Here is a 22,828-nt window from a genome sequence, read left to right on the forward strand (position 1 = left end):
GACTTTGAATCTTTCAGGAAACCAGAGTCCGAACCTGCTTCTCGTCGGGTCCGTGACAACGCTGCCATTTCCTTGGCCCCCCTGGGCCGAGTGGTGCAAACAAGCAGCATCAGTGGCAGCGTTCCCTCGAAGCTGTGCGGCGTGCACGGCCGCGCAGGCGCGCTCATGCTGCGGTGCCAGGCGCACTTGCACGGCCTCGAACACTGCACGGCTTAGAGGGAACGCTGATCGGTGGTGAAAAGCTTGTTAGATCCTGCAGTAATCTCAGGTGTTAGCGGCTCGGATGTCTACGGGCCTTCAAAGATCTTATTCTTTTTGGAAATGAATGAACCTCTGCTGCTATATCTTCCTCCCCCCGAACCATTCTGCGTCTAAAACCTTGCATGTTGCTCTAATTCTTGTCTTCTGCCTCTCCAAACAGGAGAAACCTTCCTTCCATATTACACAGGTTTGGCCATTGACGGCATAGTCATCCAGAAGAGCATGGACCAGTTTTCCACCGCAGTGATGATTATGTCTCTGCTCGCCATAGGAAGGTAACTGCGGCAGATTATTTGTGCTTTGCTTGCGTGACGTTTCTTGTGTTGAGGTCTAAACCTTCTTCCCCAGTGTTGTCAAGACTGGGTGAGTGTTTTACGAAGCGTTTGGCCTTGTGGCATTGCTCTGTATGGCTAATGGCCATTCTCGAGCACAAAGGTGTAATTCCCTGCCCCGGCTGTGTCATTCTGAGTGGCGGTTATGGTTAGCGGAGGGATGACCGGGGACTCATAGACAGCCACAGTATTTACAAACTCCAGCGGGGACAGGAAATTTTAAGCAGCTTGTTTGCATTTTGTCTCTCTGATGCCTCTTCTGAGGTCAGGGAAAGCTCAGAGTCGAGGTATCAGCCCATGCCTGCCCCCCAGCTGGTGACAGCTGCACAAAACTGGCAGATCCAGCGGGCAGGGGGGACTGGATATCGTGACAGCTTGTCTGCCAAGGCCAGTTACGGCAGGTTGCCCCCCACCAGCACCAACACACCTGAGATGAGACAGGATTATTCTGCTTTTGAGTAGGAATGACGTGAAGTGTTTGTGGTTTGAAACTCTCTAAAAGAAACCTGGGTTTGACCAAGGCATGTTTTATTTCTATTCTGTTGTTTAAAGTTAGTTGGTACTGAAACCAGGTGATATTAGCCCAGTTCTGAGTTTGGTTACAAACATTTCTCATGTCCCACCTCCTAACGGAAGTGGGTGCCACCTACCATACGGGATGCCCGGATGATAACATGTCGAAGAGGCCTTGTCTAGTCATTAAAGCACAGCCCGAGAGGTGGCAACTGGGGTCTTTTGGCATGTTTCTGCTGGGGAGATCACGTTCCTGCTTCCTGCTTCAGCTTTCTCCCCTGTAAAATGGGCATAATGATATCCAGAGTGTTTGTCAGACCCAGTTAATCCATGTTTGAGCAGGATCTGGAGGTCCCAGGGTGATGGACCTTGGCAGCGCCATGTGCTATCAGTGGCCCCCGTTCCCTCGCATCGAATTGGTATGCGGAGGCTTGCTTGATTTGCTGAGTTGTATTTCGTGTCCATTGTTCTATAACGTCTCTTATCTGCAATTAGCTCATTTGCCGCAGGTATCCGGGGTGGCGTTTTCACGCTCGTATTCGCCAGGCTGAACATTCGACTCCGCAACTGCCTCTTCAAGTCACTGGTCTCGCAGGAAATGAGTTTCTTTGATGAGAACCGCACAGGTGGGTTTCTCCCAGGGGCATTTCTCAGACCATGCTACTCCAGTTTGGTATCTCAGGCTTTGAGGATCTGAGCTTAAGAAGCCATTGACCTGAAACGCTAAAGCAGTGACTTCCGAGTACCCGCTAAAATGCTTGTCAGGGCCTTGGGCTAAGGATGCATGGCTAAATTGCATCTTGCCACGTGTCGAAAATAGGAGTACTGGTAGCACAATCAAGTCCCCTGTGCATCTGTACAAGGGTGCAACCTATGCCTTGTGGGTGTAACAGTCCACCTCCCGGTCCTCAGTAGGGATAGACAACAGCAGAGACAGCTTTGGAGCCAGAGGAGCTGCCCCGTTGGCTGGTAGCAGTAGAGAGCTGTTGCTCTCTGGACTAGCCGTAGGGAAGATAGAAAGCCGTGTTCCTAGCCAGCGTGTCACCCAAGCGTCCCTTTCGCTACCCTGTCTGTGCACCTCAGTGGTTTCCATACAGCCCTCAATGGGTTCACACTTGCAGTCACTATTGACCTGAACTGGATTACACTGGAAGGACAGGGCCTCCTTGCTGTCCCACCACAGCTCATCTCCCCTGATTTTTCCACCTCTCTCCAGCTCCTGCTGATCAGGTGTCTCCAGTCCCCGCTCAGGGGCACTGCTACCTTCAAATCCATCACGTTTTAGCTCTGCTGCCTCCATGGATTGCACCTCTGAAAAGCAAACCCTACCCGTCTCTGTATTTTTTCCATTTTCCAAAGGGCCTTTTCTATAGAGGAGCACTGACGACACTCAGAATAACTCTTCCCTCACTTAATTCCACCTCCACAGTATTTTTAGCCTCGAGGCTGTTGCCGTATTTAAGGTGGGTGGGGATCCTAATACCCTTATTGCAGGGTGTGACGGGGGTAGCCGTAGACAAAGAGTTTGCTTGTAGTAGGTGAGTAGATCCTGTCTCAACCGGCCTGGCCAGCGGGCTGAGGTTTCTGGCCATAACATGCAGCGTGACCAAGACGCCCACGACTTTGGCTCTCTGTCCCTCTGTAGTCATGTCTGCACAGGGGACAGCCAAAGTTCACGGGGTTCCTTTGGAACCACGACAGGATGCAGAAGCCTCCAAAACCCAGTTGCCCTTCCAAAACCCAAGGTGTTTCACCCCGGGGGACCACTGCAGGAGTTGTCTATGTCATGTACTTTTTTCATCGGGCTTTGCCCGCTTGGGTTCTAGGATGACACAGGAAGGAGCCCAGGTCAGTTCAGTGCACTGCACATAAAAACAGCTGAGCAGCCAGGGCTTAAACTGATGCACTGAACTGATTGCACGCTCATGTGTTCTGGCTCTTGGGCACCAAGGATGTGGACCCAGAACAATGTAAACTCTAGTTTTTTATTAAAAACATCTGCATGAATTTAGCACCAGGCGACGGCCCTGGGGCTGTAGGTGCCCTCAACGTCAGGGCGGCATCCGATAACCGCACAGTCCCGTGCACCCCTAACAACCAGGGTGTCTCCACACTGCCTCTAGGGATGTGAGGCTGGCTCAGCCTCCCTAGCCCAGTTGATTCTTAGCCTGTACCAAAATTACCAGCAAAAGTGCCCGGGATGGTTGTAGGTTTTGTGCTGAGGATGCTTTGTTCAGGCTTTGGGTAAGACCTGCCAGCCTAGGTTTACACCATCCCTGGAGCTGTCAGCTGGGAGTAAGAGCCTCCAGCCTCTGCTAATGGAGGTTGGATTTGAACCCCGGGAGTCTAGATCAGAGGTCCTCCCCACAGATCTGTCCATCCAGGTCTGTGCACATGGCTTTGCATCTCCCTGATGAACTTTTGGGTGGGCTCGTGCGTCAAGAAATCACATGTGGCTCACCTAATGGGAGGGTGGGAGGTAGTCCGGGGACGGTGATGGCTCAGTGCTGTCTCTCCATCCCCACCCTGTCTCTTGCAGGGGACATCATCTCCCGGCTGACATCGGACACCACTATTGTGAGTGACCTGGTGTCCCAGAACATCAACATCTTCCTGCGTAATATGGTGAAGGCGATGGGAGTGATTGCCTTCATGTTCAGCCTGTCTTGGCAGCTCTCCCTGGTCACGTTCATGGGCTTCCCCATCATCATGCTGGTGTCTGACCTCTATGGCAAATACTACAAGGTAGGCAGAGGGCTCATCTCTCTTGCTTATGCCCACTCCCTCTTAGCCCCCCACGAGGCGACTGGTAGCCAAGTGACTTATGACATCTTTTCTGGCCTGATTTGAAGATGAGCAGTGAGCAAAGAGAGGTGGGATGAGGCCAGACTTGACCTTGTGGGGACCTGTGCCCAGAGCCAGCCGTGGCTCAAAGGAATTCATCTGCTTCCATGGCGTTCAGCAAGAAGGCAAGCAAGGTTGCAGCACGGCGGGGAGTATAACTTGACTGTCTGGTGCTGCTGATAGGGAGAGGACTGCGCTGTGGCTAGCCATCACTATCGACTCTGCAGTGAACGTTAGCCCCTCTTACATCGGTCTGAATCTGCCTGGGCCTTGCCTATCGCTTCCTCGAAGGAGTCACTTCTCCCAACCAGATCCTGCTGCTTGTCCTGGCCACACCTGTTCACCCCAGACTCTTGTCCAGACTTTGGCTGTTTCCCGCCTGTAGTGGGGGAGGTGCTGGGCGTGTGCGCAGTGGGTCTCATCTCATCAAGCTGAGCAAGCAGGAGGTTGCTGGGCATTCGAAGTCCCTCTGTCTTCAGGCTTCCCTCTCTCTCTTAGCCGGGCTAATGGAGCTGTGCAGTCTCCAGCAGTGGGGATATAAAAGGTGTGTGTCGCCTAAAAGGAAGAGCTGGGTGTGCACCATGTCCAGTGCTGCGTGCCCTGAGTTTCCTCTGTTCCTCTCCCTTCTGAGTCCCACCGTGACTCCTCTTAGAGGGTAGATCTGGCGGACTCCCTGTAGCCTAAGACTTTAGCAAGGCTGGGTGAGACAATAGAAAACGTGCCGCGGGGAGGCATCCTCCCCAGGGCCCCAGGGATGATGTAACCGAGCCCTTCCTATTGCCTGTGCTGATTCAACTGCTGTGCTGCCCACACTGTCAGAACCTGTAATACCGGTCAGGGTGTGCGCTCAGGAGCTGCCCAGCCCCGTATGGCTCGCCCCTCCTCCAGAAGCTAAGCGCCGCGTCCTCCATGGGGTGGAGCACTCGACTCGGTCAGCGCACGCTTCCTCTTCTGTGAAAAGCAGGTTGCGTCCTTCATGCTCCTCCGGCTCTGTGCTTCTAGCCATGAGGCAACTCGGGCCTCTCTAGGGAAAGCCTCCAACATGGCATGTGCACATTGGCATGCTGCAAGAGCAGAGTCATCACAGCCACCGTGGCCCTTCCCCTTGAGCTCCGTCTTGCTAGGAGAGCGAACGCGCAGCCTGGGTAGTGGCTGTACATCATTCACTGCCTTGTGTGTGTACATGAGCCGCTTTGGGGCATGCACCTGGGGAACCTCTTCCTAGCTGCTGTCGTGGGGCCTTGCTAACTGTCCCCATGTGCTTAGAGATCCCAACACGTTCTGGGGATCTGGGGTCAGTTCTGAACTCTGCCACCGATTTCCTTTGCAGCCTTGGGCATATCGTTTAGTCTGGGCAGGGCCGGATTAACGCATAGGCAAACTAGGCACATGCCAAGGGCTCTAAGTGGAGAAGGGGCCCAGTTGTGCTTATTCTACATATAATTATTGCGTGCAAAAAGTAATATAAAAATTTCAGCTTCAGCTGGGGGTCCATGAGTTTGTTTGCCTAGGGCCCACTAAAAGGTTAATCCGGCCCTGAGTCTGGGATCTTTGCCTGCTAAACAGGGAGGATAAAGCATCCGTTCTCCTACCGGGATGACACTTGTTTGTTCAGACTCGCCAGCCCCTTGGAGCTGGAAGTGTCCGTTCCTCTGCGTGTCTGTGTGTACGACAGGTCTCTGGTTTCCGTTTCAGCCTCTTGGCACTCTACAAGTAACAATAATGGTGACTCTGGAGGGCTATGGTCCACAGTGGCCTGCCAGCCTGGGGACAGAGGGACGGTGAACTGACCCTGGTCTCCAAACCCCTGCTTCTCAGGTGGGCAGCGTGTTGTTTGGAGGAGGAAAATAACTCTGCTCTTCTGCTTCCCCTCCCCTCTTTGCCCTCTGCAGAAGCTCTCCAAGGAAGTTCAGAGTGCTCTGGCAAAGGCCAACAACACGGCAGAAGAAACCATTTCGGCCATGAAGACTGTTCGTAGCTTTGCGAACGAGGAGGTGGAAGCCCATGTCTACTGGGAGAAGCTGCAGCAGGTCTACAAGCTGAACAAGAAGGAAGCCATGGCCTATACCTACTACGTGTGGTCCAGTGGGGTAGGTGTCCCCTGCCGTGTCCCATTCCTGTCCCTTCGCCTTCAGTAACTTGTGTGGTGCCAGGGGCCGGGTGCCACCGTTTCTGCTCTGTGGGCTGAGCTTTGTTGCGGGCCACGTGTACAAAGGGTTTGCTCCTTGTAAGATAAGACCCAGGTCTGGAAATCTTCTAACCAGGCTGGACGGCTTCTAACAACTGCCAGGCTTGACTTCTCCCTCTCCGAAGAGCTGCTCTGCCCTCTGTTAAGGATTTTTAATAGCCTTGTCAAATAGGCAGTTTCTGCACTCTTTAACCGACTACCGCTCAAGGTCGTTCAGCGCGCTCTGCATGCAGATCGCCGCCTTGCCTACTCGAGCCAGCAACTTTTTGGTAACCCGAGCTGTGAAAGGGTTCCTGATGGGATCTGATATTCTGCTCAGGCACCGACTTAGATGTTTTCAGCCTAGACCGTATTTTGAAAAGCTCTTTTTTCCCTAGCCAAGACTAGATGTCAAGGCATCTCCAGCATCCACTGATAACCAAAGCTACCTAAATGGTTCACACGAGCCTCGCCTCAGGCCCTTAACTTCAAAGATGTAAGCAGCTTCGCAGAAAGGTTTGTGATTCAGAGGAGGCTTTTGACCTCCTTCCAACATCCTGCCAGGTTTGTGTGGGGGGAAGCTTCTGGCCTGGCAGCAAAACTAGACCATTTTTGGGATCATTCGAAGCGAAGCTTGCAGCATGTGTTGCAGTGGGGGGGTTGTTAAAAATAGAAAGAACTGTTCCTGCGGGTCGGAGCAAATTGAAACCAACCAATTTAGTTCTGGCTTAATAGCACCTCTCCCAAGGTAAATACAGAACCCGGAGGTCAGATCTTGGGAGAAGAATAACAAGGGGATTTGTTTGCAAATAACTTGCTTGCAGAATGGATATTTTTAGTTGGCTGCTCTCTGTGGCTAACTCGGCAGCGGCTGAAGAGGGGCAGATCAGCTCCGGGTTTCTAGATTTCATGTTTTGCCCTCGGCTGTGACTCAAGTGACTCTGGATAGATCGCTGCCCCCTTGGGTTATACTTCTCTTTCCAAAGTATGGGGAGGGGGGGACCTTGAATGACAGGCACTAGGGAAATGTGAACTGGGTTTATTTTTCACGTTTTCTGTGACAGTCAGATCCAGCATCCCTTGAAGGCTTCACACGAGAGCTGAATTGAGCTCTAAGGACTTATCAGGACAGGGAGGCTTTTTTACATTAAATTTTGGTTTTTTGGGGTGCAAGGCCCTGAGTCCACCCAGTATCGATTGTTGTGATGACGCAGCAATGGCTTGTGTATCAGATCGTCTACTTTGTACGTGCATAGCATCTGTTTTAGGATGAGTTAGTCTGGGGAAAAAAAGGTTGGTGTAGACATGCCTGGATTTTGCAAGAATGACTCCAGCTCTGGGAGTCTTCCTGCTGCTATCCCACACTGCATTGCTTTGTGCAGTCTTGTCTCTGTGCTCCCTGCTGTTCAGGGGCTGAACTGACCTGATTTAATGTAGGCGCGGAGCTATGAGTGCCCCATGTGCAACTATGCAGTGTCTGCATCTCCTGTCCTACAAGCAGGGTGTTGTCATGCCTCGTGCACCCATGCTTAAGGCAGGGGTTCTGGATTACCCGGAGCAATACAACCCCAGTGCTAGCCCTTGAGCTGGAGGACACCACTGAACCCCAATGTCTGTGAACAGCACTGAAGGATGCCAAGAGACTACAAGCAACAACCAGGATTTTGAGGAGAGTTTGGGTCCATTCTCATTTAAGACGGAGGCGAATGCATCTCCCACAACTCAGGCAGACGCCAGCACGACAGTGCTGGGAAGAGGGGTCTGTTCCAGTGCTGCATTGCAGCCCCACGGGGCAGGGAGGTTGGCACCACAGTTGTTCTGGGTATCTGCAGGCCACGGCTAATTTGAGCAGAAGTGAGCTGGGAGCTGTTCTGAGTCTGCTGGCTTTTGTCTCCCCAGTCTCTCCCACGTGCTCAAAATAGCATCCACCTCCCAGGGGAATTGGAGCTCCGCTGCATTTGTGTCTCTGAAATATCAAGTCCCGCAGGCATGTAAGGCGAACCAGCACTTCCCCATCTCTCTTTCCCAAGCTGGGCAACATTTTTTGCCCACTTTCAGGAGAGCAGCACTCAGAAGTTTAAAAATCAAATGCATTGTCAGAGAGACACATTTCCTGATATGATGGAGGCATAGAGCAAAGATAGGGATTTGCCATCTGAGTGACACCCTGAGCTTTCAGCTGCCTTAGCCTGTTGCGAGGGATATTTCCCGAAGTGAGATGTTCCAAAATGCCAAGGAAATAGAAGGCGCTCTTGGCTGTTTTTAATGGATCTCTTGGCTTGGTTAGCCCAGGGGTTTCGGAGAATTTGTGTGTACTGTGCAACCAGCCCTGTATCAACGCGCACGTGTTTTAACTGAATGTAGGGCAGCGAGAGTGCTCTATTACGGCATGGGTCTTGCAAGGCCGGATAGCTTTTGTGGTGTCGCTTGTATGTCTTCTACCAGAGCACTAGAGGGAACGTTTTGGTGCATAGCATGGCTGTATGTCTGTGCAGCCTTCCTGAACAGCAGCCGTCTGCCCCTTGGGGACCTGTATCAGGGGAAAAATGTCCAAGCAATCGCTTGCCCATCTACTGCCATCCCACCTGTTCTGCCCAGTCACCTGCAGGTTCCCATGGGGATGGGTAAGGTAATTCTGCACAAAGTGGGATATGGAAAGCCTCCTTTCCAAGCTCACCATCTGCTTGACAGAGACTGTGGAGATGGAATCAACACTGAAGAAAAAGCAGCGTTTTATCACTGTGGCCCCTAAGGCTGGAGTAGCGCCATTTCTCAGCCCCTCCGATGCCCGAACCTGAGCTGTCACATTCTCTGCCACTCCGCCAGACAGCTGTGCGAGCTGCCTCTCAGCACCAGATGTGTTCCTGGCCAGAGAAGGGAGGAGAAGAGGAGAAATGCTGGGGAATTTCATGGCTGGATCCCAGAAGAGGGAAAAGGAGTCAGAGAAGTGGAGGGCAAGTCTCATTGTGCAGGGAGAGGAGAACAGAGGATTGATCAGGGCCAGGAGACAACCAGCTGAGCAGAAATAGCTCCTGGGTTGGATGCAGAAGCAGCCAGGTCCGAGTTCCCGACGGGCTTCCCTCCCTGGTCCACGCCCTGGTACGCTGAGAAGAGCAAACGCTGGGAAACCACCGTCACTTCCGCAGCTACAAAAGCTGCTTTGTTCCCTTGCCAATACACGCCCTGGCACACGGCAACAGGCAGGAGTCCTTTGTGACCAGCACAGCACAAACACATGTATGCAGCACATGTGCCGCGTACTCCCCCTGCTTCCAGAGGGCAATAGCTCTGTGTTTCTGTATGCCCAGGGAAGTGCTTCTGTCTCGCTCTGTCCCTGCAGCTTCGACAGGAGCTCAGCAGACCTTTAGAAAAGGGGCCTTTGCTATCTTTTATTCCACTACCCTCACTGAGCCTCCCGGCGTGGCATCGCTGTCTTTTCCCACCTGTCGGGGCTAGTGTCAGGAGTCGAGCTGAGTGAAGCAGCCCTGAGCCCTTTCACGTGCCACTTGAAAGGGAAGCCGAGCAAAGCCAGCCAGAAGCGGTGCTCACTTCAGGTTGGTTCACGCACAGCAGTTTTGTCCTTGGAAACGCACTCGGGTGCAGATGTCTACATGGGCCCTGGCATGGGAGCATGTGGCAGCCCTGCCCTGGAGGTGGAGAGCTTTGTCTGTTCCAGAGCCGCCCGGCTGCCCTTCCCAAGGCCGGCTCCGAACTTTGGAGATACTTGAAGGATTTCAGGGATGAAACGTACAGCTGCAGGGCACCTCTCACCGGGACCAGGAGCGTGTGCCTGTACTGCTGTGTTACAGGCTCGTTAAATGCTAAATGCTCTCATTTTTCGCATCTCCCATAAACTTAAACTGCTGCTGACACTGCCTGGGCTGCCAAGTGGTGTTCACGTGGTTTGTTGGTTTTTTTGCTTTAACCGCAGGAAGGCAAATTTCTGTGGGAAGAGGAGCCTTGTTGCTTCCGCTGTTATGAGGCCAATTGCCCGCCAAGGCTGTTGGGAGAATGGGTGGCTCAGGACAGGTTTAGAGTAAAGAGGGCTATTTTAGTGTAAAGAGGGCTATTTTGGTAAAATGTCACCGAAGACAAGGTACTACGTGGAGCCTTTCATCAGGGAAATGTGTTATAAGGTGTCACGGCGAGGGCAATTTTCTTCGGCATTGGGTGCATAGGAGTCTTCTCTGCTGCTTTTGGAAGAGCTGAGCGGCCACAACTGCCTGGGAGGGCAATGGGAACAGCAAACTGCCGCTTGTTGTGCTTTTCTTTACGGCCCAGAGAAGCCTGGAGGCTGTAGCAGATTACGGGACCAGGCCCCGTTGTGCTGGGCACTGGATGCACACGCAGCGAGCGTTACGTTCTCCAGAGACTGGATTGGGAGAGGGAAGACGATGCTTCACAAAACAGTAGGCTGGAAATGGAAACCCAGTTACCCTGTGTCTTCGCTGCCAGCTTCCTTCCCCAGCAAAGCGCCTGGACGAGGATGTGGACATGAACCCAACTCTCCCGGGTCCTGGCTCTGTCACTTAGCTGCAAGATCCCCTTTCCTCCCAGTGCTTTTTGGGATTGGAGACTATTAACTGTGCACGGAAATCTTCCAGTACTTCTGAACAGTAAGGAGGCTTGCCTAGGATCCAGGCTGTATGCGCCATGCTCATTGACGAAGCTCAGGCTGTTTGAGGTTGTTCATCTCATCTGAAATGTCCACGCACCTCCAGCTATTCTGCAGCTGACTGTGCTTCACGATGGCCGGAGAAGACACCAGCTGACTGCAGCACTTCCTAGCTCCTCATGCTTCCCAGGCCAGCGCAGCAGGGAGAGAGGCCTCCGAATCCCAAACAAATGTTTCAGGGAATGGGCAGGGCATTTACCTTCAAGTCCCCAGACCTGAAATTTCCCCACCGTCTTGGGCCTCGGATCGCACGGAGCTGTTTCCCGTTTCAGAGGCTAACAAACTGTTGTAGGGACATACCGAGAGTTTGGTGCCATCTAATGCAAATGTTGGGACCAGTTTGGCCTCCCTCCTGAAGTTGGGCCTAATCCAGATACATGTGGCTTCCTCAGTCCTGCCTTGAAAGCCCTCTTTAAATGTTGATGACCCTGCACTGCTGCGTGCACTAGCTGTCCCTTGTTCATCAGATGCTTTACACTTCATCCTTTCAAAGTAACTGAGGGGATTTAGACACCTTGTCCATCAGTATGAATAAAAGGTGCACATCTGCCTGCGTTCAAACTATTTTATCCCTCTACTATCCATGCTCCTTGTCTTGGACTTGCAGTCACTTTGTACAGCCTCGAGGCAGACAGCCCAGGTACCCTGAATGTTTGGGGGTGTGGGTGGCAGAGTTTTGGATCACGGGTGCACCAGAGAAGCAGCTGGTTGATTTTTTTGTATGTCTGTGCTTGATTGCAGCTGACGCTTCTCGTGGTGCAGGTCAGCATCCTCTACTACGGCGGCCACCTGGTGATCTCTGGGCAAATGACCAGTGGAAACCTGATCTCCTTCATTATTTATGAGTTCGTCCTGGGAGACTGCATGGAGGTGAGTACAGTTTCCCCATGTCCCAGATTCTCTCGTGCCCTGGGGTGGACGGCTGGAGAGGGGAAGAAGAAGGGTAGCTTCTGCTGAGGTCTTAAGTGGGGTAGCATTTTACCATTTTCTGAGTATTTTAAAATAGACACAGCACAGAAAGCTGTGTGCTTTCTCTCCATGATACTCTCAATCTATGGGAGGTGTGTGTAGGCTTTGTGGTGAAAGTAGGGTTTTACCGGAAAGTTGTGTCAAGGGTAATGATATCACCGCACTCCTATCCTGGGGAGGAGGCACCATGAAAAGAGTGACCGTGGGCCCATTTATCCCATTAAAAAGCTGCTTTGGATGTCACGGGATGTGTGTGGATGCTGCTGCTCTGAACAGCGTAAGAGAATCTGGATCTGGAGGGCCCTGGGAGCCAGGTCCTGGGCTGGTGTCAATCTGGCCTACGGATTTCTATGGAGAGACGCTGTTGTACAACAGCAGAGAGCCTGGCTCTGAGCTTTGTTCCCATTAGCTTTCTAGATCACATTTTTCAGGATCAAAATGACCTTTGCTGCTGTGCTAACTGCTGGCATCTGGGATGTCCTCTGTTAGAACCATGTCTTCGCCTCCAGCTTCCTCGCCCAGTGCCTCCCATTCCCAAAGATGGGCGGAGGAGACAGCCATGCTCAGCAAATAGCACTGGCCAGGAAGAACCACGTCGTTGAAAGCCACTCATCTTGCAATGAGACACTGGTGGTCGGAAGTGGAGTGGGGAGCTCCGTAGGCCTGTAGCTTGAAGGGCTGAGTCTTGGATGCCTTGCAGGCCAGTTTTCCTGTATGAAGGATAGAAGGATTTAGAGATTGCCTGTTAAATTTCAGGGTCCATTAAAAACTTAATTGTATTCTTTTTTTTTTCCTTGGTAATTGGCTTCAAGCTGCTAATTTGGCAGAGAACGAGGGAGACAGGATTCTGGGCGGGGTGGCGTGTGGTTTGCAGGGTCTGCACATGTCGGCCTGTCTCTTGGGATCCTCCAATTTCCGCTAAGCAGGACAGAAATGATCGTGTCCAGGTTTTGCCCCGGCTGAGTGCAATCACCAGGGTGCTCCAGCCACCCCTGCCTTTGTGCAGAAATCAACCCGAATTAAAACCCACACTTTTGGCACAGGCCATCTGTTCTCGGGGCTGCAGCAGCTCGCGCAGATTCCAAGCTGTTGTTCCTTAGCCAAGCTTTTCCGAGAGCCTTGTCTGAGAGCTTGGGCATGGGGTGGAAGCTGAAAAAAAAGTGTCAAAGAAAATGTTAGGGGGTGTCTTTCTGTCAACTGCCCCTGCGTGGTAGTGTTGGGTGGGTGGCTGCGCTCAGCGCTGACAGAACATGTTCGAGTCCTGTAGGCATCGAACCACTGCAGAGTATGGTTGTTATGGGGAGCGGCTTGTCTTTGTCAGAGAGAAGACAGACATGTTTTAATCCATGTGTGGATGTTTTCGGGGAGACCTCTCCCTTATTTTCTGCCCCTGATTTTCACACTCATACACACACGCTTACCACGGGTCCTTTCATGGTGACACGCTCACATGTGCAGCTAGTGTTAGACTGAGCCCCGAGCCACCATGGGATCTGGGAAGTTGCTTTCTAGCACTATGTATGCTGGGATCCAAGACAGAGCTCTATTTTAATGATTGTTATTTTTCCCTCTGTATTAATGAATCCTTTCTCTAGGCCCATCCTACAGACAGGTCTAACCGTGGACCTCTTTTGTGTTCCCTTGTAGTCTGTTGGCTCTGTCTACAGTGGACTGATGCAGGGAGTTGGAGCTGCCGAGAAAGTGTTTGAGTTTATCGATCGCAAGCCAATGATGTTGAATGATGGGACGTTGGCCCCAGACCACGTGGATGGTAAAGTGGAGTTCAGAAACGTGACTTTTTCCTACCGCACCCGCCCTGCAACACAAGTCCTGCAGGTGAGAGTCACGGGATGCCCTGCATTCAGTGCTGTGGCGCTAAAGACATAGCTCTGGAGAGAGCATCCCCTGCTTGACTAGGCCAAGTGCAATGTTTTTTCAGCAAGCCAGTTACGGACAAATAGCAAACAGTGGTGTAATCTCCCCAGGGAAGTGCTGAAAGCCCCAATGTTGAAGTAATTTAAATCTGGGCTTGGCAAAGCCTTGAAAAATAGATTGTGAGGAACAAGCCTACAGGATGGTGCCTGTGTAAATGGGACGTCACGGGACCAATAAGGAAGATGTTAGTCAAACTCTCATTCACTGTTGCAACATGAAACAATGAAGTGTGGCTCAGGGTCTTATGCCAGCCTAATACTGGCTGGCTCCTGTAAAAACCACCACTAGTTTTTCTTTCTTTCTGGTTTTTTTTGGAGCCATTTATTAAAGACACCAAAGAAGAGAAGGAGTTAAGATGTTAAGTAAGGGTTGCATTGCAACAATTTCCCTTCTTCCCTTTTCCTTACTTTGGTATTAAGACTTTTTTTTTAATAAGCAAAACTCCAGTCTTTCAGATGGTGTTAAAGATCATATTGACCATCCACTCCGGGAAAGGCTCGATGGGTAGAACAGATGGTGTGGAGCAACTGTAGCTGCTGCTGTCATTGTTTGAGTTTGCTTCTGTTTCCTTAAAGAGAAAATTAGGGAAACGCATGCAAAAGGAGCAGAAGAGAAAGGCAGAATTAGAAAGCACGGCTTCTCTCTTTGGTGCTTCTAGTGCCTGCAGGCTGGCTGTTGGAGAAATGCAGGTCGGGACCACGGTCTCCTTGGCCACTCCGCACTGGGGGAGCCTGTATCAGCATCAGGCTGTTTTAAGGCATTGCCTAGAGCTGCCCTCCTTATCTCAAGCTTGCCGTGGGGTTGTAAAAGGTGGAGTTGTCTTTGCCAGCTAAGCCAGGCTCTTAATGGAGTAAGAACAAGGGAGAGAGGTAGGAAAGAGGAAAACTAATGTGGGGAAGGAAGAGGACACACAAGGGAGGAGTAAGAGCAGGAGCCCAAGTCCGACAAGCAAGACTGCAGGGACTCGGGAGTTGTGGGAAGCTGGTAGGAATACCGTTGTTTCTCTCTCGAAGGCCTGGCCTGGTCAAGATGTTTCCCAGCATCAGGACAAGGAAGGTCCAGCAGTGTCCTGGTGGACATAGGAGCAGCCAGGAGGAGGGACTTTCGCTCCATTCAGTCCACCCTTCCCCCTGCTGTAAATCATGCCCAGGAAGGACGGCAGCTGGACCCATGAATATTCACTCAGTGGAAACACAGCTAGGTGATTTCAACTGGGAACATTTCCTCCAACTTCTAGGGTCTGTTAGGTTGTTGTCATGCCAAACTGTAACTCTGCCAAGAGCCACAAAGCCGCTTCCGTCACTTCTTGTAACCTGACCAGCCCAGTTTGTCCCAGACTGTTTGCTTCACCTTTTTCTTGATTTTCATCAAAAGAAATGATGTAGCTGCCTGAGTTGGTCTCTTCTAATCTGGACAATGTAGCGTCAGGTCCTCTGCACAGCAGGGATCAGCAGAGGGCTGAGCAGAAGTTTACTCTGGTATCGGTGTCTATAATTTTGCCTCTTTGAAAAAGTCCTGATGTGAAATTAGATGCTAGAATGCCTCTCATCGCTGTTTAATATTGAGACAGAAGTCCACATCTCTCGGATCCCTCAAGGGGCCGGTCAGACCAAGAATCTGCCTCTGATCTCAGATGATCTCTGACAGATTAACGTCTTTGGTATCATTTATCTTTCTGTTACAGAACGTGTCCTTCACCCTCTCTCCTGGCAAGGTGACCGCGTTGGTGGGTCCATCGGGCAGCGGGAAAAGCTCTTGTGTCAACATACTGGAGAATTTCTACCCTCTTCAAGATGGGCAAGTCCTGCTGGACGAGCGGCCTATTAACATGTATGATCACAAATACCTGCACTCAGTGGTACGAGTTACTAGTGATCAATGTATTACAGCTGTAATCTGCCGTGGAGCATAGCACTGTAGACTATTCAGGCCACACAGTGTGGACAAATGTGGGCCAAAATTTGGCCTCTTCCAAAATGTGCCCCCAAAGCCTGAAGTTGAATCCCCACTCCTGCACCCCACCCAAAAAGTTTCAAGATTCCCATGGTGGGGAAAACATTCACAAAAATCAACCTTTTCTTTCCCTTTTCCTTCTTTGGGGAAACAGGTTCAGAAAGAGCAAGTTACTGGTGTTAGGGGACATCAGAGCCAGCCGTGAAACTAGTTTCTTGCGTGCTAGTCCCTGTGCTTTTCAACACAAGATCATCCTTTTTTCCGACATATAGCCCTTCTCCTGTTGGGTTTATAACTCAGGGTGCACCACAGTGAGCTTGTCTATGAGAACCCAATCTGAGAACTGACTTGAAAGCAAACATAGAAGTGACCAGCCAATATTTGTTGTCTGTGTTGAGATATTTTAAAGGCAAGCCAATCACATGCGTTGCTAAAAGCCTGTTAAGATTTTTTTTTTTTAAATCCTTTCTATTTATGTTACTAACACAAGTAAGGAAGAGAATTATTTTTACAGATGAGCTTTAACCCATGCTCTCTATACATATCTATCCCTCTAAGCAATCGCTAAGAAGATTTTCTTTGTTTTTAAATGCAAGGCAGCTTCGAAATGCAGCGCGTCTTCTGCCATTTGAAGTGGGTGCTTTACAGGTGGGAGGCAAAAGCTGTTGCTAAGCAAGTAAGAAATGACAGCAGTCGTGTCCATTGCTTTCCAATTCTGGAATTCAAGTGTGTCTTGGAGAGCTGCAGCATATGTCTGCAGTGTGGCTGTTTCAGGTCTGATTCTTTGCCACCCCGCTAAGCCATTGTGCTCTGTTGGCATGGAGCACTTAATCCTGACCTCACGCTTTAATTGGTTTTGTATGTCAGCTGATTGTGTGGGTTGCTAGGCCGTTGCCTCAGCCAGTACTTTCCAAAAGTGGAGAGGACCACAAGGCACAGCCAAATGTTCCCGGTCTGAGTTTAGAGGCTGAACAACTCACATGTCCTTTCTCAGTTAGGCTGAGCTTGGTGTGTGCCCCCATCCCAGCCAGTCGCAGGTGGCAAAATGTGTTTGCACCACTGTCCTGATACGCAATCGCTAGAGCAAGGACCAGCAGTGAAACAGTTAACACGGTTCATTTGCAGAGTCCAGCCCTGTTGTTCACTCGGGCAGGCTAAGAAAGTGCAATTAGAGGCCTGGCTGAAAGCCCTGGGTCAGGCACTCTGTGGCTACATTGATGGTGGAACTCAGCCATCTGCACTCGCTAAGCCAACTGGAACAAATGATGATCACCAGAAAGAAGACTGTAGTCATTAAACTGTGACTCTTCTCACTTGGTTCTGACTGGCTGATTCTCCCCTTCCTTTCTGCAGATTTCTCTGGTGAGCCAAGAGCCAGTGTTGTTTGCTCGGTCCATTGCTGACAATATTTCATATGGTCTAACTTCGGTCTCTTTCGAGTCAGTGGTTCAATCCGCCCAGAAGGCCAATGCCCATGCGTTTATCTCAGAGTTGCAAGACGGCTATCACACAGGTATAGAAAACTATTTCATTGGCTTTTGTGCAGCAGGAGTCAGGCGCTTTAACTATTTAAAGCATTTCATGCCTGCGGGAGCAGCTTACAATCGGTAATTGTGAATGGAGCCTTTGAGCACAGGTTAATGCACTGATTCTCAACCAGGGTGCTGTGGAACCGGGGTGCCACAGGGTGCCATATGGCACTGTTAGTTGAGAAATATGCTTCACAAGATAAACCCAGGGGCCGGATCCAGATGTGCAGGCTTGTGCAGTTTGTGGCCCTGCCAACCTCCTTGCAGGGTCACAAACTGCATGCCCAGCATGTTAAAACATGCCCCATGCTGCAAATTTGTACCACAGGGGCAAAATTTGCTACCTGGAAATCCTGGCAGCAAAAAAAATGCCACAGAAAAAAGCAGAGCTAGATAAAACAGAGTGGATTGGACTCAGTGGCCAATATGATACCTAGCTGATCTTTGATCTAAACGTGTGTCCAGCAATGCAACACTGCCGCATCTTTAATGTGCTCTGAAGTGAAAGGAAGCCAGCCCATCTTCACGCTGCATCTTCATGATTCTTCTGTCATTTTATCCCATTAATCCAACAGAAGCTGGTGAAAAAGGAACTCAGCTATCTGGTGGCCAGAAGCAGAGAGTGGCAATTGCAAGGGCTTTGATCAGAAACCCCTCGATCCTAATACTGGATGAAGCCACAAGTGCGCTAGATGCAGAGAGTGAACATGCGGTGAGTAGAGCTGAATCAGTTTAATTCAGGCCAAAGAGACTCTACTCCGGGCTTGCTCTACGACTGGACCTGAGTTGTAATTTCTAGATTGTGGACCTGCATAGTCTGGGCATAACATGTAGCCTCTGTAACAGCTGGCAACTGAGATAAAAACAAGTTTGAACCAGAGACTGATTGGCAAGGAGGAATCAAACAAAGTTGTAACTAAGCATCCTCCAAGTCAACATCCAGATGTTACTAATTCAGGGTACAGTCATGTCTCTGTCTATTAGCAAGGTGTTAAAGGAGTTAATCTTTGCATAGCCTTGCTGCGCATTGTTTAGGACAGGAAATGAAGAATGTTGTGTCCAGTTGAAATTGCACAAAGGCAGATGATAATTACCAGGGCTGGAAAGTAGCCAGGACATCAGGCTGTGCAGGTCTGCCCTTGCAGAGAGAGCGCAAGGAGGGTTTCTCAGTGTCCAAGAGCAGCGAGAGCCTGTCTTATGTCTGGCTGAGGTGTGACACCTCTCTACCCCAGTGCCCAATTAGACTGCACAAGGATACTGGTTTGGTAAGAGGAAAGAGGGTGAATCCCCCAGCGCTACTTCCAGCTTGGCATACAAGGGCTTGATGAAGTCGCAGCCTGAAGAAGCAACCTGACCTCAGATCCAGTAACTGAATCAGCCTCAGAGGGAGAGACCTGAAGCCCACAATATAATGCAGCTGGAATAATTCCTTGCCTGGCTGACTCATTAGTTCTCATGAGTCAAACGGTGAGTCAGGAGTCCCACACTACAGCATGAGGGCAGAGCATGTGTTGATGATACAGTGCAGTGCTATGGGGCTGGGATGCTGGAACCAGTGTTTAGGCTTATTATGTAGCACTGCCCCTGTTTACGAGGCACCATGATGAGATGCATGGACTGCACTGCATCTTCCAAAGCAGGATGCCTCTGCAATTTAGAGATGCTGGTTCTTGAACATTGATGTTGGCAGTGGTAGCAGAAGGGTGTTTAATACAACATACTCTATGCTTACGCTAAAGCAATGTAATGAATACTATATATAATAACCCCACTGACATGCAGCAATCTCTAGGATCAGCTGTCACCCATCACAACAGGGCGATGGGAAGATTCTGATGAGGAGAAAACTAATTATTAATGTATGTGTATATAAGGTATCTTTGTAGTCCACACTAGAGCAGCTGGAATTTGGAAGTCCTTAAGAGCCTAACAGCATGAAGGGTTGAAACTGTCTCTGTAGACTTCAAGCACAGTGCCTGAGGCACTCAAACTAAAGGTCTGGGTGTACCAGGAATGTATTTGGGGCTTTATGCCAATTAAATCAGCTGCTTTATTTATGATGACAACTGGGAGATGCTTTCTGAACAGAGAGGTGTGTATACTGGAAACCATACCTGCTGGCCAGCTGGTTCCCTTAATGCAGACATCAGTCTATTGTGATGCTGCTTTCACATATTGTGCTGCCTTTGTCTGCGCTCAGCCAGCTGCTAGCTTTGCCTTGCCAAACCCTGTATTTGTTGGTGCAAGGCAATGCTGAGTCACTTTCCAAATCAGGGCCCAGCCCTAAGGAACATTCAGCGTGCGGGATCGGGTCCATACGCTCAACACCACCAACCTTTACACCTATGGTAGTGGCCGTGGCATTCTGCACGGAGGATGCGTGGGCTGAAGTTTGCATAGCTTGTGACAATAACGTCCATAGCCCTTTATCTTCTGTTAACTTTAAGGGGGTGTCCTGTTTGTAGGTCCTCTGTGCATCTAGAGAGGAAAGCCGCAGATACAGATGTCTTAGTAAGGAGCCACAAAGCCCCTGTGTTTCCTCCCAGACCAATGACAGTGCCTTTTGTGTGTTCCCTTTTTTTCCTTCCAACAGATTCAGCAAGCAATATACGGTGATCTGCAGAGCCACACTGTGCTTGTCATAGCCCACAGGCTGAGCACTGTCGAGAAAGCACACAACATCATTGTTCTAGACAAGGGCCGGGTGGTGCAGCAGGGGACACATAAAGCACTCATGGATGAAGGCGGCCTTTATTCCAAGCTGGTGCAGAGACAGATCCTGGGGCTTGAAACTGGCACGGGGGACAGTTGTCAGCTGGTGACCAGCCTGGATGCTGTGAGGACCGAGTCAGCGAAGATGTCAGAAAACTTGGAGGAATTTAGGATATAGCTGCCTTTCTCTGCCTCGGGGCAGGGTAGTTGCAATACTTTTGCTCGCAAGCGAGAGCACCAAGGAGTCCATTGGAGACGCTTGCTGGAACGCCGACCTAGGAGTCCGTGCTGTAGAACAAGGCCTGTTTACTAATCACACACATACGCACACACGCACACTAAAGCTTCCTGCGTACACACCAGTAGGCAGACCCTTGCTGGCAAAATAGGGAAACAGGCCAGATTCACTCTGAGAAGCTGGGTCTGGAGCAAATCCCCATGTTTCTACCAAGTTTCTTTTCTTAGAGTTGATATTTCCGCTTGACTGGGATGCGTCTCCCATTGATATGCACCTGGAATTGCTGTTATTGCAATGGATGTTATATGCCTGTGTGGATGGGTCAAACTGGCCCGCCTAAAGCATGTCAGGAGGCAGTTTCCTGACTCCATAGCCAGGTGGTGGGTAGCACAGAAGGTCCTGACCTTGCCGACACTCTAGGGCCAATTCAGCATGCACCAAAGTCAATACAAAGACTCTCCTTGGCCTCCATGGGTAACCAGCTCAGTCCACAGGCACATAATATCCACTGGAATCAGGGAGATCAGTGAGGAGCCCTGCAGGGTCAAGCTCTCATACATGACTTTGTCAAGCTTTTATCATTTATTGGCTGCCTTCCATGTCAAGAGCCAGGGGTCTGTGAGCGGGTTCTGCTTTCAGATTCATTGCTGCTGTTCTGTGAGCTTTTTATTTTTAAAGGATGAGAAGTTTGATCTTAACTCAGTCGATTTTTTGAAGCGCTGTCTCTCTATGGGCAGCGGCATGATGGCTGTCTAGCTTCCATGTCTGTTGGGTGCTAGTCAGTCCTATTTCAAAGTTTGTCTGTTGACTCTTTCTTTTTAACTCAGTCCTAGCACTTGATTTCTTAATCACCATTTCTTAAAAAGGGAACATCAGATCTGAATGATGGCACTTTATAGATCCTGCCAAAGCCTTGGTTTGGGGATACTGTATCAGTTTCACTGCATGGGAAGTTGTTTCTTTGATTTTTGGTGTGTTTTTTTTAATAAGAGGAGGGGGAAAAAAAGGGAGACACATATCCTTATTCCATACATCACTGATGAATCTGCCTTAATGTCTTTACCGTGCCGTAAAGATTGGTAAGAGCGTGTGTGCAGCCAGCAAGGTGTGGTTTGAGAAATAGCATTGTGTTTCGCAAAGGGAAGGGTGAGTCAGGTCACACACGGGGAAGAAATGACCTCAAGCACTTTAGATCTCCTAGTAATTACGTTCCAGTTTTTGAATGCTGCTCTATAACATTTGATCGGATTTTTTGCCATGTTCTGGGTTTTCTATTTGTTTGGTTTTTTGGTTTGGCAATGTTTTACAAACGGTTAGTGTCCTCCAGGGGGATACCTTACAAATAAAACACTACCTCTGCTGCTCAGCTTCCGAGCCAAAGTCTCAAGGGTCCTTTTGCCTCCAAATAAAATAAGCCAGGGGAGTTTCTAGGTGATGTCTTGAAGCAACATGCAAATACATGATGCACAATCTCCTTCTGTCTCAGTCACTGGAAAGGATGAGACACAGTGTCTATGAGGATCATGTGTGTTGAAATTGTCAGCATCTGATAGTTGCCTTGGAGCTTGGGAGTAGGTGATGATAAGCCAGCTAATAGCTGGTTTTTATTCTGCATCTTACCTTGTTATTCTGCCTTCCCTTTGCAGGATGCTATCTCCAGGTCAGAAAGCAGCGTGTCCCATACTGGCTCTGTCTTAAGCATGATATTTTTTAATGTGGTAAAACAACTGCACCTCTGGATAGAAGACCTTTTTTATTTTATGTGCCTGCTTTGCTTGACAGTGCCTCCTCCCTTTAAAGAGTCGGCCATATCGTTCTGGAGATAGTTCCGCACTTCAAGGTGGATAGGTGGTCAAGGTCTGCTTGGGGCGAAAAATGATGCTGTAGGTGTGCTAAGTGGATGAACTGGTCCAGTAGCTGGAATGGGGAAGAGTAACTCTGGTTTTCTGTTGGTATAATTAAGAGAGGGTATTTGCCAGTAGTCTATAAGAATGGAAGTATTCTCTCCTTGATTTTAAAGTGTGCAGAGCCTAGGCCATGAACCTAGCAAACACTGCCTGGGGCTGCAGAGTGCTAGCTTATCTTGACTCAAGGAAGTAAAAGGGAAGAGCACATCACATGGCATTTTTTTCTATCTCTGCCATTGCTGCAGTGAGGGTTAAAATGTGTGTGTCCTTCTAAACCCCTCTTTTCAGACAGTCATAATAACTAATTCCTTTTTTATCGACGGAAAGCTTGAAGAAGCTGGAGGAAATATATACACCCCAAAATACTCAAGGAAATGTGATGGGAGTGGGTTGGCTCTGTCCCATGGTCTCTGGTCTCCAGCCTTCACTGGCCTTTGAGCAAAAGTACTTGGCTTATAGTGAGCTACAGAGAATGTCCTGCTTTGCTTCTCCCCTCAACCTGGACCACAGTGACAAAGGCCTTGGTTTTCACTTCCTAAGTACCTGTGGCCACAATGTGTGAGAGCATCACAGACTGTTGTTGCCTGTGAGTCACCGTGTTGGAGGCTGCTGCTTTGGGTCTTATTTGTATGGGGAAACTCTCGGCAAACAAGGTAGGGCTCGGACCCAAAACACAAGAGCTATTCTGACGTGCTCCTCCCTGTGCGGTGGATACTTTTATTCCATACTAAGAGAACATTTATACTGCAAAAACGAAAACTAGACTCTCCCACTGCTTAAAAACTGTGCTCTT

General features: G+C 49.9%; 1 protein-coding gene across 1 annotated transcript in view; it reads left to right on the plus strand.

The window, feature by feature from the left end:
* The window catches only part of ABCB9 (ATP binding cassette subfamily B member 9), a 30,339-nt gene extending 7,988 nt beyond the window's left edge, over nucleotides 1–22,351 (plus strand). Inside the window, exons 3-12 of the mRNA XM_006015238.2 lie at nucleotides 422–536; nucleotides 1,602–1,732; nucleotides 3,646–3,851; nucleotides 5,843–6,040; nucleotides 11,534–11,662; nucleotides 13,409–13,597; nucleotides 15,381–15,554; nucleotides 17,003–17,162; nucleotides 17,754–17,890; nucleotides 19,772–22,351. Of these exons, the coding sequence (XP_006015300.1) occupies nucleotides 422–536; nucleotides 1,602–1,732; nucleotides 3,646–3,851; nucleotides 5,843–6,040; nucleotides 11,534–11,662; nucleotides 13,409–13,597; nucleotides 15,381–15,554; nucleotides 17,003–17,162; nucleotides 17,754–17,890; nucleotides 19,772–20,068 (1,736 nt within the window). The 3' untranslated portion in view covers nucleotides 20,069–22,351. The remainder of the gene's footprint in view (nucleotides 1–421; nucleotides 537–1,601; nucleotides 1,733–3,645; nucleotides 3,852–5,842; nucleotides 6,041–11,533; nucleotides 11,663–13,408; nucleotides 13,598–15,380; nucleotides 15,555–17,002; nucleotides 17,163–17,753; nucleotides 17,891–19,771) is intronic.
* The last annotated feature ends 477 nt before the right edge of the window (nucleotides 22,352–22,828 follow it).

The sequence above is a fragment of the Alligator sinensis genome, unplaced genomic scaffold, assembly GCF_000455745.1.
Source record: "Alligator sinensis unplaced genomic scaffold, ASM45574v1 scaffold628_2, whole genome shotgun sequence".
In the NCBI taxonomy this organism is placed as follows: domain Eukaryota; kingdom Metazoa; phylum Chordata; order Crocodylia; family Alligatoridae; genus Alligator; species Alligator sinensis.